Genomic DNA, 13,237 nt, shown 5'->3' on the forward strand with positions numbered 1-13,237 from the left:
ATTAGAGCTTGGCAAAGCGTGACGAGAATCTACATTACGACAGTAATTGCGTCAGACGTTTTATTGCACCTTGTTCCAACGAAAACGATACATTTCCTCAATCTCATGCAAATTATGGTGCACAGCTAAATGTCAAGTGTAAGTGGCCATACTCTTAGCAATAATTACACATAGTACGCTCTTGTATATATAGATCGACATCAAATAATTATTTCATTACCAATTACGATGATTTTCTCAGTTCTTAAATAAATTCGCTTACACCTTAACTGAAAAATCTATGATTAATTTATATCTGGATGCTTTTAAAAAATTTAAAAATAGAATTCAAATTTTAACAGTAATTAATTTGCATCATGAATATTTTAATTTTTCTAAGAACGGCAAAACTTTTTCTTCAAGAATGGTCTCAAAAATTGAGCAATTATTATTTAACAAGCAAGAGACAATTAGTGGAAGAAATTAAGCTGCGATTAGCCTCTCATCTGAAATATTTACTCTAGCGGCTATTAGACCGCAGTTATATGCCGTGTTGTGATGCTAAAGATGGGTTTAGGATCAGAGACAAGGTGTGTGGTCTCAAATTTTAAGCGCCTAGAGGTGTTCGGTTGCCGGATTTTTGTTTGCGCCTGCTGGCCAGGAGTTGGATTGCCAAGGACTTGACACTCGTCAGGCAAATGAGCCTCTTAATTCCCACTTAATTGAGCCCTTTTGGCGCTACAGGTTGATGTGTTAATTTTTCATCTATTTGTTTGCACACGCGCTGAGAACAAACATAATTTGGCAGTTCGTGGCGAGAAAAAAACCTTCTGAGAATTTATTTACGAATTCAATCGTCTCGGCGCGGAATATAATTTCTCAACAATATTATTACCTCTTCATGGAATATAATTTACTGTGTGTCTCGAGGGTAATGTTGGCGATCGTAACTTTTATGGCGGCGCGGCGGCCACGAGATGATGGAGGTCCGATCAAGGCGCCGTCTCTAATTTTATTGCACTCGCCACTCCGATCGAGCGAACCACTCGCCCGAAAATTATGCAAATTCGTGTGTAATTTGATGACAGCAAAAGTGACGCTCAGGTTGCATATCTATTTGACTGCCGCGATTTTTACGACACATTTTGATATGGAAAAAAGCGAGATGATCTTTCGAAAACGTGAATCAAGTTTTTAGATTGCCTCGAGCGAGAAGAACCAAGTCCGGCATGAAAACAAACAAACGCACCAATGTTGAATTTGAAAAATCATCCATCGATTAACTGGCTCGTGAGAAAGCAGAAAGCTGCAACTGCGCCGCCGACAATATTTCATTTCGGCTCATTTGAATGAGATGCGATGTGGTTGTTTGTCGGCCCGCGGGAGTGAAAGATGCATTTCGAGCATTTAATTTGTTCTGTGGGATATATCAAAAAGCGCGCCGACCGTTCCCGTTAACAGCGGACAGAGATGCGGCTGCACTTGTAATCGGATACATGAGCGCGGCGCATTTGTGTGAGATTACACAGCAGCAAGGCTGAAATATATTCAAAGAACATAAATTTGGAGAAATTTGTTATTATTTGTTATTTCTTTTATTAAATACCAACGGTATACAGACTCACATAAATATCAATTATTTATTTATACAATTTTATACAAACTGGAGAGGTAGGAATTGCACTAAACTTTCGTGGAAGCTGCTTTAGTTATTGTTAAGTCACTCATTTTAATCTTTTTGCATTCCAATTTGTTCACCACATCAATTTTTACATTTTTTATGAAGGTATATTTTACGTAGCTTGATTGAATTTAAATGAATTTTTTTGAAACCAAATCACGTAAACGCTTAAACCTGTTAAACTCTATACCAGAAATAATTTTTACATAATAATTTTTCTTTTAAAATTTTTATCCAGAAAATTTATTATTATTATTTATTTTTTAATCTCAAAGAGTCACGTTCACTTATCTAAATATTAACTATAATAATACTAAGTTTAAAGACTTCTAAAAATAAAAATTTATTTTTGAGCTTTATTTATGTATGTTTATTAATTTAAATCAGCACATCCAAAGACAATTTTCTGGGTTTTATTTTCTCAAAGTAGACTGATATTAAAAGCTACTTCAGCTCTTACCACGTGACACTAAGTGGATTTTATAGTATAATATAAATGCCTGTTATTTCAAGATACTTTTTTTCCAATCGACTGATTTATTGAATCAAATTTCCACTCAAAACCGCTGAGGTCGTAAATAAACAAATCTCTCGAAGTCAATTGATGGATGGATGGCCGCCTCGTTTATATGCTGAACAAATTTTTGACTTTAACGATCCTAAGTTTACAGAAACGCAGCTGTGCCGACTTGAAGATTCATTGATTCAATTTTTTCCTCCCACGCCTCGGCGGTCTTGTTCCATTCACGCACGAATCGTGAGTGCGTAGTTTGCGTCACCAAGATTTATCTGGTACAAATAGACCGCCCTACGAATGCCCCTTTATACGTTTTATCAGTCTCGGGCTGCAAACAATGTGGGCCGGCTAGAAACGATTCCTTTTTATTTCGCCGAGTATAATTTTTTATTGCTTTCCCCCAGAACAAACAAGTCATTTTCGAGGCAAATTCCTCTTCTAACAGATAAATTATCTCTCTCTCGCGAAAATGTTTGTTTTGGCCTCTCGTTTTATTCCACGCGAGGCCTCTTAATGAGACACAGTCCGGATGGCGCAGCCTCTCGGCAGGCGCCACTAGAAACACATTCCCGCATAATCTCTCTCGAAATGGGTCTGTCGAATCTCAAGGGGCTTGTATTTACGGCAGAGATTAAGTGAGCAAAATTTAAACCATCTACAGAGCCAAAGGTGGGTGAAATGGAAAAATACCATAAATTTCCAGCCGCGGCCGAGAGAGCCAACGTTCGAGGATAACATAATATTCGCAAAGTGGGCCCGCGTGTGTGCAGAAAGCAGCGCACCTTTTATGGATGCTTGAGCCATCAGCATATTAAATAATCCTTTGGCGTATTTAAGTGATTCAAGATGGGCTTCTCCTGTTTCCCCAAGCGGGCAGCACTATTAGCCGCCGCGGCGAACGTGTGTTTGGCAGATTGAGTGCCAAATCCTGTAGCTCATTTGTCACGGGCGCTTATTATTTTTTGAACGTGCAACTCTTCATTTTTTTTAACCAACAGTCCCCACGTGAATGGTAATCGATTCGTTATGGGCACGTCTCTCTTATGGCGCGTGGGCAGAAAAATGTATCGTGGCCCCTCCAATTGCTCAAATTCTCAGCTCAAAACACAATAATTTATAAATTCAGCAAAGTAATGAAAATGTAAATAGCAAAATCCAGCAATCTACCTATGAACAAACTTACTTAATTGATGACTGTATTGATTGTAAAAAATCCTTTCAGTAAAGGTTGCTAATTAATTTTTTTTCTTCGCTTTTTTCATTTGATATTTTATTCTAATATTTTATTTTTTTACCAATTTTTTGTTAGAATTTTTTTTCTTACCAAGATTTTGTTTGCTAGAATTAAGTCTGAAAAATAATGCCCGTCCAAATGAATGCGTGACTACATTGGCTACGCACCCACGCTTTTTTACTCTCCCAAAATGAGTCAGCGTTGGCGATTATTTATTGCCTCGAGACGAAACAAAAAAGCCCAGCATCTCCGCAAGTCAATTTTGTGTCTGAAGCTGAGAGCTCGTATTGAATTGCCAAGTATCAAAGATGACAGATTAACTGTTCTAGTCAAAACACTTTCCCTGTCAATTATAATGGCAATTCCTTTTCATGATTTGACTTAATTAAATCCTTCGTCACAATTTTTTAACAGGATGCAACTGTGACCAGAACGGCGCCGAGGGTCCAACTTGTGACATTGTTTCTGGACAGTGCGCTTGCAAGCAGAACGTGGTCGGACGAACTTGTAGTCAGTGCAGGGTACACAAATTCAGAAAAATAATAATAACGATGCCCTCATGCAATAAATTTGAATTAAATTTATAGCCTGGTTTCTGGGATCTGCAATCAAGGAAAGGCTGCTCTGCTTGTGACTGTGACCCGGTCGGATGCGACGGCTCGAAATGTGACATAGTGACAGGTCAATGCACTTGTCTACCAGGCGTTGGTGGGCGGCGGTGTGAAAAATGTCTCCCTGGCTATTTTGGTTTCTCAAGGCAAGGGTGCAGAGGTGAATATTTGTACCTTTTTATTTTGTTTTTATTTATATATTTTTTTTTATTTTTTACTTGTAAAATTTTTAACTTTCAACTTGGTAAAACTTATTTCAGAATGTGAACCGTGCAACAAACCTGGACACATTTGTGATCCAGACACTGGCAGGTGTGTGTGTCCCTTGATGTCAGAAGGTGCTGCTTGCGAAAGGTGTAAAAACGGAGCGTGGGGCCACCAGCATGGAGTTGGATGCAAGGTTTGCACTTAGAATAACACAGTGATTAAACAGAAATTATTATTAAAAAAAAACTTCTAGGTGTGTGGATGTCACCTCACAGGAGCAGCAACACCCCAGTGTGATCACAGAACAGGAATGTGCACATGCAGACCTGGATTTGGTGGCAGCAAGTGTGACAAGTGCCTCCCTGGACACTACGGTTTTCCGCGGTGCAGAGCTTGTGATTGCAATCCTCCTGGCACAAAGAAAGACTCATGTCCGTTTGGGCAGCCTTGTGGATGTGATGAAACTGGACAGTGCAACTGCAAGGTTTGTTTGCTTTGTTGCCTCGAAAGTCTAGCTTGAAATATTATTTACATTCATTTGGCTTTAATTAGGGCAACACTGTTGGAAAAAGATGCGAACTTTGCAAGAGAGGAACCTTCAGCATGCACGACGACAACCCCGAAGGCTGCACTCCTTGTTATTGCTACGGTCGTTCAGCTCACTGTGAGCAAGCCCAGTTAGTTTGGACCCAGGTTTGTTTGTTGTCTTGGCTTCTTGAATTTAGTTTTTCTTATATTCCTTTTATTTTAGATAAGAATGTTGTCATGGCGATCAGTTAGTATCCAATACGATTCTCCTCAGCCGCAATTCCGACCTGGAGCACCAGTTGCTCCAGTAAATACTCAAGAAATTTGCTTCATCAATGTAATAAATTATTAAACTTTATTATATTTCTTTTTTTTAATAAATTCTTTTATAGCTAGCAGTTCCTGGAGTACCAGAAACTAATATCACAAATACGGATGGTACGTCTGTAAAATTGAATGTTACAAACAACTTGAGAATCATCCCTGGAGACGTGGGAAATGTGAGAATAGGAGTCAGCTATTTATTTGACACTCCCTTGTACTGGCAGTTGCCCAGTACCTTCTTCGGAGACAAGGTGAAAATTTAAATTTATCTATAATATAATAACTTTTTTAATAATTTGTGTCTATTCAGGTTCTTTCTTATAACGGCTATTTGAGATTTACTGTGACTTCAGTTGGGGGCCGAACACTCTTGCCGGCCAATATTTTGAGTTCCTACCCACTGGTTCAAATCCAGGGAAATAACAGAATTGTCCTGGAATACTTTTCCCCTCAGCCAAGTGTTACTGGCCAATACCAAGTGCGCTTCCATGAGTCTTACTGGAGAGCCAAACATAGTCCATCCTCTGGGCCTGTCACAAGAGAAATCATGATGTTAGCCCTTCAGAACATCCAACATATTCTCATCAGAGCCTCTGATTCTGTAGACTTTGAACGTGTCGAGTAAGAGATATTTCATTTTGCTGGTATTTCAATTAAAAGTTTTATGACCCAGATTGAGAGAAGTTTCTCTGGACCATGCAAGTGCCCCAAGAGAACCCAGTGAGCAAATTCCGTCTTGGCAACTGGCCAGGGGAATTGAAAAGTGTGACTGTCCCAGGGAGTACCGAGCCACTTCCTGCCAAAATCCAGCAATTGGTTTTTACCGGTGGCACCCTCCTAGTAGCAACGCTGACAGCACTATCATTATTCAACTCATAGGCGAAGCAAGACCTTGCTCTTGCAACTCGAGATCAGCAACATGTGACTCAGAAACTGGAAAATGCAAGGCAAGCAACTTGAATAAAATTTATTTTTCACAAACTTATAACTTATATTTCAATTCAAGGACTGCACAAACAACACAGAGGGTGTTGCTTGTGATCGATGTGCTGCTGGATACTATGGAAATCCCAAACAGGCTCCATGCAAGGCATGTCCTTGCCCAAACCCACAAAATAATAGGGCAGTAAGTTGTGTCGTGGAAAGAGATGTTAGATGCAGATGTCAAAAGGGTTATTCTGGACCAAGATGCGAGAGGTAAAATATCATTATCTTTCATTTTCAAATTTTAGTTTTTTTGTTAATAGATGTTCATATGGCTTCTTTGGCTTTCCAACAATGCCGGGTGGCTCCTGCAAGCCATGTAATTGTGACCCTCGAGGCAGTGTTAGTGACGAGTGCCATGAGCAAACTGGGCAGTGTAACTGCAGACCTGGTGTTGGTGGCAGAGACTGCACAGAATGTCCTCGAGGACACATTTTGGGCCAGCGAGGATGCACAAGTGAGTTTGATTAAGTTTTGATGTATAAGTACTAAATTTGAAACCATCAGCATGTGCTGGTGATTGCACTGGACCGCTGCTGCAAGAAGTTGCAACCATGTCTACACAAGTGGATAGACTTGAACAGTCTGGCCTGACGCCGATTCCATGGGAACGTTTGCGCACAATCGAAACAGACGTAACTGGTCGGTTCAGACACAATTTTGAGCGCTGGAAGAGAATTATTACAACTCCTCTGCCTTTTACTGAAGTTGAAAATTTGAGAAGAAACTCTAGGCAAAGTGCAGTTAAGGTAATTTTAATAAAGGCATAATACAGCTGTTCATAATTTTTTCTAAATTTACTTTTTAATGCAGGCAAGAAGGAGAAAAGAAGAAAGTCAAAAATTTGTGGCAGATTCAGGAAAATTAGCTGAGGATGCCCAGAAAATGCTTGACGACATACATGAAATGCAGGCTGATTCAGCAGGTATTATATTTTTAATATGTTTTTGCATCAATTATATTTTTTTGTAATTTTTGTCTAGTTGTCGTCGAAGATTTAAAAAGCTACGGGCGCCAGAGTGAATCATTGTCTGTGAATGTGGTTTCCACTTTGCGAGAGGCTGGTCTGCTTTTAGATAGAATTTCATCTGTAAAGTTGGTCAAACATCGAAAGCTTGCAGAGCACTCCTTAAAGTGAGTGGATTAATTTTTTCAAGTGCAGCACGCAAGTAAGGCTTTGATTTTTAGGAGAGCCAAAGATCAATTAGATGGACTGAATATGTTGATTAAAGAAGAGAGCATCACTGTATCTCTAGATGGGCTGCAAAAGGACATCAGGGACCTGGTCACTAGAATTGCCGATCTGAACAAACACATTCAAGCGGCTGATGAAAATTTTGACGATGTAAGTTAAATGTCTCATTATGATTTTTGCCAGAAGTCATGATTAAAATGATTTAGGTGTTGAAGAATAATAAGTATGCAGTGGCTAGCTATGAAAAAGTGGTAGAAATCAACCCCAAAATAGAAGCTTTAAGCGAAAAGGAAAAATCCGCATCAAAGCAAAGAAACGTTTTCATCAATGAAGCTTCGCAATATCTTGATGAAGCTAAGGAAAACTTTCAGGTTTGAAATTAACTATCTTCAGTAACGATAATATTACTTTTACTCTACAGGAATTGTCTACAATGATTGGAAAGCTGAGAAAATCAACAGACAAACTTGAAGAGAGAAGCTTGGGTTTGGCTGGTAACACTCGTCTTGACAGTGAATTTGTGAGGCCGGCAAAGGAGCATGCTCGTAGACTGCTCCAACAAGCAAATGCATTGAATAAGTAAAATTATTTGCTCTTAATCTTGCTTTAAAATTAATTTATATCAATTATAGTCAATTCAATGCAACTCGAGACTTTGCTAGTTTTGCTGTTAAGGCTGCTCAAGCATACCAAAGCATTGTGAATGCTATAGACAGCGCCTGGGAATCTTCAAAAGAGGCAAAGTTGGTTGCTGACAGAGCAAAGGAGCAGGTGAGAGTTTATTTTATTCACATTTTGTTAAAGCATGCGGGCAGTTGGACCTGGACCATGTTAGGAATAACTAGGTGCTTGTAAAAGCTCTGCAGCATATATTCCTTTAGAGAGTCAATGATTTTATGGAAGAATGGCATCGACCAAGTCCCCCAATAAACACTGCCGGTCAGACTAACCTTGGTGCCAGACCTGAAGCCGACCCAGGCCATATCAGCTGGTGGGTGTGGAATATTCATGGCCAGCACACCTTTGAGCGACTCCAGACTGATGACTATGTAAATGGTTGTGTTCTCCAAAACTCGTTTCACAAACGAGTACTGCGTCAGATTGTGTAGCCGTTCCATCCAGAAAGTCTCGGGCCCGTTGTCATCCAATTCTTGAAAATTCAATTTGACCTTCACTGTCACTTTGATGGCTCCGTCAAACTTGACGCACATTTCCTCCCATAGCCCATACTCGTTCTCGTACCGGGGCGCAACCCCTGTCACTCGAGGAGTGCTCATGCCGGAGATGTCCACCTTTTCCAGGGAAGTTTGCATAATCGAGTCAAACTGATTTTGCCAAGGCATGCTGCCCAGCAATTCCTCCACTTGTTTAGTAAGCATCGAAGTTATGAGCGTCTTGACTTTGGCATCGTTGACGGTGCGTTCGATCATACCGTTTAGCCAAACGCTTTTTGTCTTGCGGTCTATGTACACTGGCACTGGCTCTGCTAAAGGTCGCCCAGCTATTATAGACATAATTGGGTCCGGGTCATTCTCAATGAAATCTTTCTTCTCCGCAGCCAGCTTCAACCACCTTGTCCAAGCTTCCTTGTCTCGGTTTGAACGGGCAAAGAGGATGAGCTGCTTTTGATTTTGAAGACTGTCTTCAGTCGCAAAAGCATTGTCGTAATGATTTTCTCCTTTGAAACTTCCAGCTTTCAAATTAATAGCAATTGGATGCTTCATCAGCCATTTGTGTTTCTGCGATAGGTCTTCAGGCAGGAGCAGCACCTAGAAATTCTCAATTTAATGATATTTTCTCTGTATTATTATTATTTATTGTTATTACTTCACTCTTGTAAATGCTGAAAGTACTCCTGCCTTTAAATGTCAGCTCAGGTGGTTCCTCGTCGAACATTTCTCTTTTGGCCACCTCTTTGTGTGCTTGGTAGATGTCAAGTCTGCAGCCCTTCAATGTGATAAATACTGTCTTGGCTTCCTGATCTCCATGCTGGTATTCACAGTCCGACAGCAAAAGCCTCAAGATTCCGGACGCCTCTTCCCATTCACCACCCTTTGTCTGCACTGGTCTTATTGTGCTTCGCCGATGTAGATTTTCTGAGCTGCTACTCAGCGTTTTGTACAAATAGACTGCCGCACAAGATGCCGCCACAGCAACTGCACCGTAGCGGATGAGGCTTGTGATCCGAGAGCTTTCTGATTCCATATATGTAGACTTTAGAATTTTTAGTATTTTGTACCAAAAATTACTTAAAATGCAAAAAACCTACAATGAAATTTTTAGTATTGTTGCAATAATTAAATTTTTACTCTATATCCAGGTCCATCCAACCGGGCGCCAAGGAGGAGAAGATGCTCTTTCTGTTCAAGCCAAAAACTCTAGAGAGTTTTCAGAACAACTGAACGAAGATGCCCAAGCAGCTGTCAAGCACGTTGGGCTTTTGCGCAGAAAATTTGAGACTCAGAAAAATGATGTGCAAAAGTTAGAGCTAAAAATTGACGGAACAAGCAAAAAACATGCAGTTTTACTTTCTGATCTTGGTTCTTTTAAGTCTCAAAGTAATTAATTTTATTTCAAGATTTGTACTGGAATATTTTATTAATTATTTTAACTTGCAGTCACCCCTGTAATTATTGATGCTCTTGATAAAACAATGGCATCAGAGACTGAAATTGGAGAGGTTGTGAAAGAAACAAATAGGCTTAGCAAAAACATTGATCACAACTTACGTCCTCTGCTTGAGAGAATTTCTTCTGGAACAACTCAAGACATGCAGGATGCCGTTAAAGAAAGTAATTATTATTTAATATTTTAAAGCTCTCAAAATAATTTATTTGAATTAAAATAAGTCGAGCAAGCCCGGAGCAACATTCGAGAGACGGACACTTTGCTGAATACATTAAAAAAAGAGGCATCGCAACACAACTCGAGGCTATCACAGTGGAATGATACTCTTTCGTCTCAGCTACAAGGACTGAGAGACAAGATTGCTCAAGCCAGACACGCAGCAAGCGGAGTAATATTTACTAACAAATTATTAATTCATGATTCTACTTTCCATTCTTTAATTTAGATCCGTCTTTCACTGGGGAGTGTCAAAGGGAAGACTTGTCTCCGGTCGTACAAAACAAATACAGATCCTTCGGCGACCAACAAAATTGTTGTTACTTTTGCCAACTCAAAATCAGGTTTGCTAAACTTTATAAATTTAAATAAAAATTTAATATAGCATGCATAACTTTTTAGGTGATGGTCTGATCTTCATTTTGCGTTCTGATCCATCCACCAGCAAAGATTTCATGGCACTTGAAGTTCGAGACAAAAGACTTCGCTTTACTTGGGACTTGGGTGGAGGTGCCAGTCACGTCACTCACCCACTTCCTATCAGGCACTCTAGCAATCTTGCCAATGACAGCAGCTGGTACAGGGCTGAAATTGAGCGTACAGGGAACTTGGTACATATGAATGTGCGTCATGTTATTTCATCCAAGTGGGGCGATCCTGTGCTGAATTCGTCTCAAGCAACCTTCACCCGAATGGATGCTGGACCTAGTGCCCTCCTCTGGCTAGGTGGCTATGATGGACCTGACGGGTATTTTACAGTTTTTTTTTCACATCAAGATAATTGTGAAACTGAATTGGGCAATTTTATTTTAGATCAATGCCTAAAGGAATCTCGACCAACCACATGCCAGGCTGCATCCACCAAGTGTGGCTTGATGGAAAACCACTTGGTTTGTGGGATTTCCACTCCAGCTCTGGACCTGATTCATGCACAGCGTGCATTGAAGGTCCTGAAGAGTTACGAGAGGAGGAAGCATACTCATTCCATGGTGATGGCTACTCGGTTCTTCACCATGACAGCTCCATTACGTACAACCCCTACCAATTCAGTGTTGTGCTGACGTTCAAATCATATGATGAAGACGCCCTTCTCTTTTTGGCCATCAATCCCAAGAGGGTAAATTTTATTTTCTAATTTTTGGATTAAATTTTTACTTAATACATGTTTTTTTTCTATTTAAGGACCGCTTTGTTACTTTGTCTCTTAGAAGTGGAAGAGTCCACTTTAGAGTAGACTATGGTGGAGCAGCTAGATTAGAGCTTTCCACAATTCAGAAGTACAACACAGGAGAGTGGGTGCGAGTTGACGCTGCTCGGCATTTTGACCGGAAGAAACGACTCGAAAGGGGTAATTAATTTAATCAATTTACTCATCTTGTATCTTGACCAAAAATATCTGCAGGCCTTTTAAGAGTTGGAGATGAAGAGCACAGTGGGGCACCATCACCTCCGCCTGGAGCAGGGTCTTTGCCAGATTTGGTCGAAGGAGAATACATTGTGGGAGGTGCGCCTCCTGGATTCTTATCTCCTTCTTCCATTCCACCTCCAGAACTTAGATCCTTCAGAGGCTGCATGTCTGATTTGCAAGTTGTTGACCAAGGCTACAATCTTCTCCGTGGAGCTTATTACTCAGTCGAACCAGGGTGTCTTCCAGAGGTAAAATACTTACACTTGCATTCTTTTATATACTCAATCATATTTCTTTAGCCGGTCAAGGTAGTGAGTTTCCTGGGAGATGGCTTCTTGGAGTTAAATAGCCAACCTCTGAGCAGAAAATCGTCAATAGGTCTTGTGTTTGCCACAACACAGCCAGACGCTTTGTTGCTCTTTTCAGAGCCGCACCACGTTGAGGTAGATTTTGATTGAATTTAATTTTCTTTTCACTTGATTTAATTAAATTTTTAGTCAGGACAATCAACTTTCTACTCAGTTTCTTTGCATAAGGGCCAACTTCATGTTAGAGTTGGTGGTGGAAAAGCAATAACCACAGTTCGATCAGGGACCTTTTTCAATGACGGCAAGCCTCATTCCGTGTCAGTTGTTAAAACCAACAGAAGGTTGTATTAAAATTTGTTTAAAAATATGAACTTAAAATTCTTTTTAGGCTTGAACTATTTATTGACGATAAGAGTATAAGTGCTGGAAAACTGCCGGAAGGATCGTACCCAGAAATTAAGGCCCCTAAAAAGGGAGGTCTATTTATAGGTGGCTTGCCAGCACATTACAGACACAATGCAACAGGCTTGGCTGCTTCTTTGGAGCCGCTCAATGGTTTTATCAAGGATGTTGTGATTGGAAACAAGTAACGTACTTTGATATTTAAATGATGCCTTTTATTAACTTTTTTCTTTCAACAGCTTAATCAGCATGCAACCTCCGGTCAGCTTCTTAAAAGCAGGCATAGGTCGGCCCAGTTTGCCAGCGCCCAGTCCAACCACCGTGGTTTCGACATACAGTAATGGTGCCAGGAGTATCCCAGATCCACGGTTTGTTGGACCCACACATTGTGAGCCCAGTAGATCTTACTCCGTTGAGCCAGGCGCAGTCAAGTTTGGAGACAAGCCCAATAGCCACGTTACATTGCAAAAACTTTGGCTGAGGAATGGCTTACCCAAAAATTTCTCAATTCAATTTGACTTCAGGACTCACTATCCAAATGGGCTGTTCTTCCTTTTCCCAGTAAGAAAATATTTAGAAAGAAGCCAGATAAAGAAACTATATTATATATTAATTGTGTATTTTAGGCTATTCGTCCAAAGCAAAACCACTTTTTCATGTTGGCACTGAAAAACAGCCACCTCGAAATCACTTTCGCAAATCCAAAGAAGGAGCAAAAAATTAGAACTCATACTGCATTAAATGATGGAAAATGGCACCAGGTAACCACTTTTTTATTTTCTTATTATTATAGCCTGTATGTAAAAATGTATTCCTTATAGGTTGAAATGCACAAGCACGACCAAAGGGTGACTGTTTTGATTGATGGCATTGAAGTTGAACGCAGGAAAGTTCCAAAGAGGCTTAATATTTTAAGCACAGCCTATGTAGGTGGCTTACCTGAGACTAATTCTGGTGGAATTATTTCCTTTCAACAAGTAAATTACCAAAAATCTGCAGACAATATTTTATCATT

General features: G+C 40.1%; 1 protein-coding gene across 1 annotated transcript in view; it reads left to right on the top strand.

Moving 5' to 3' along the window:
* LOC132202836 (laminin subunit alpha-1) overlaps positions 1-13,237 on the top strand; it is a 42,545-nt gene that overhangs the window by 28,318 nt on the left and 990 nt on the right. Inside the window, exons 15-46 of the mRNA XM_059630075.1 lie at positions 3,826-3,932; positions 3,999-4,182; positions 4,283-4,422; positions 4,483-4,713; positions 4,782-4,922; positions 4,981-5,094; positions 5,150-5,332; positions 5,392-5,702; positions 5,755-6,028; positions 6,088-6,278; positions 6,329-6,522; positions 6,573-6,814; positions 6,879-6,990; positions 7,049-7,199; positions 7,254-7,410; positions 7,467-7,631; positions 7,682-7,839; positions 7,893-8,031; positions 9,581-9,818; positions 9,879-10,052; positions 10,110-10,276; positions 10,334-10,448; positions 10,507-10,852; positions 10,918-11,221; positions 11,287-11,452; positions 11,507-11,760; positions 11,812-11,955; positions 12,010-12,161; positions 12,209-12,406; positions 12,462-12,783; positions 12,849-12,983; positions 13,044-13,199. Coding sequence (XP_059486058.1) covers positions 3,826-3,932; positions 3,999-4,182; positions 4,283-4,422; positions 4,483-4,713; positions 4,782-4,922; positions 4,981-5,094; positions 5,150-5,332; positions 5,392-5,702; positions 5,755-6,028; positions 6,088-6,278; positions 6,329-6,522; positions 6,573-6,814; positions 6,879-6,990; positions 7,049-7,199; positions 7,254-7,410; positions 7,467-7,631; positions 7,682-7,839; positions 7,893-8,031; positions 9,581-9,818; positions 9,879-10,052; positions 10,110-10,276; positions 10,334-10,448; positions 10,507-10,852; positions 10,918-11,221; positions 11,287-11,452; positions 11,507-11,760; positions 11,812-11,955; positions 12,010-12,161; positions 12,209-12,406; positions 12,462-12,783; positions 12,849-12,983; positions 13,044-13,199 — 6,065 coding nt within the window. The remainder of the gene's footprint in view (positions 1-3,825; positions 3,933-3,998; positions 4,183-4,282; positions 4,423-4,482; positions 4,714-4,781; positions 4,923-4,980; positions 5,095-5,149; positions 5,333-5,391; positions 5,703-5,754; positions 6,029-6,087; positions 6,279-6,328; positions 6,523-6,572; positions 6,815-6,878; positions 6,991-7,048; positions 7,200-7,253; positions 7,411-7,466; positions 7,632-7,681; positions 7,840-7,892; positions 8,032-9,580; positions 9,819-9,878; positions 10,053-10,109; positions 10,277-10,333; positions 10,449-10,506; positions 10,853-10,917; positions 11,222-11,286; positions 11,453-11,506; positions 11,761-11,811; positions 11,956-12,009; positions 12,162-12,208; positions 12,407-12,461; positions 12,784-12,848; positions 12,984-13,043; positions 13,200-13,237) is intronic.

Source organism: Neocloeon triangulifer, unplaced genomic scaffold (assembly GCF_031216515.1).
Source record: "Neocloeon triangulifer isolate White Clay Creek 2 clone unplaced genomic scaffold, ASM3121651v1 ptg000015l, whole genome shotgun sequence".
NCBI classification, from domain to species: domain Eukaryota; kingdom Metazoa; phylum Arthropoda; class Insecta; order Ephemeroptera; family Baetidae; genus Neocloeon; species Neocloeon triangulifer.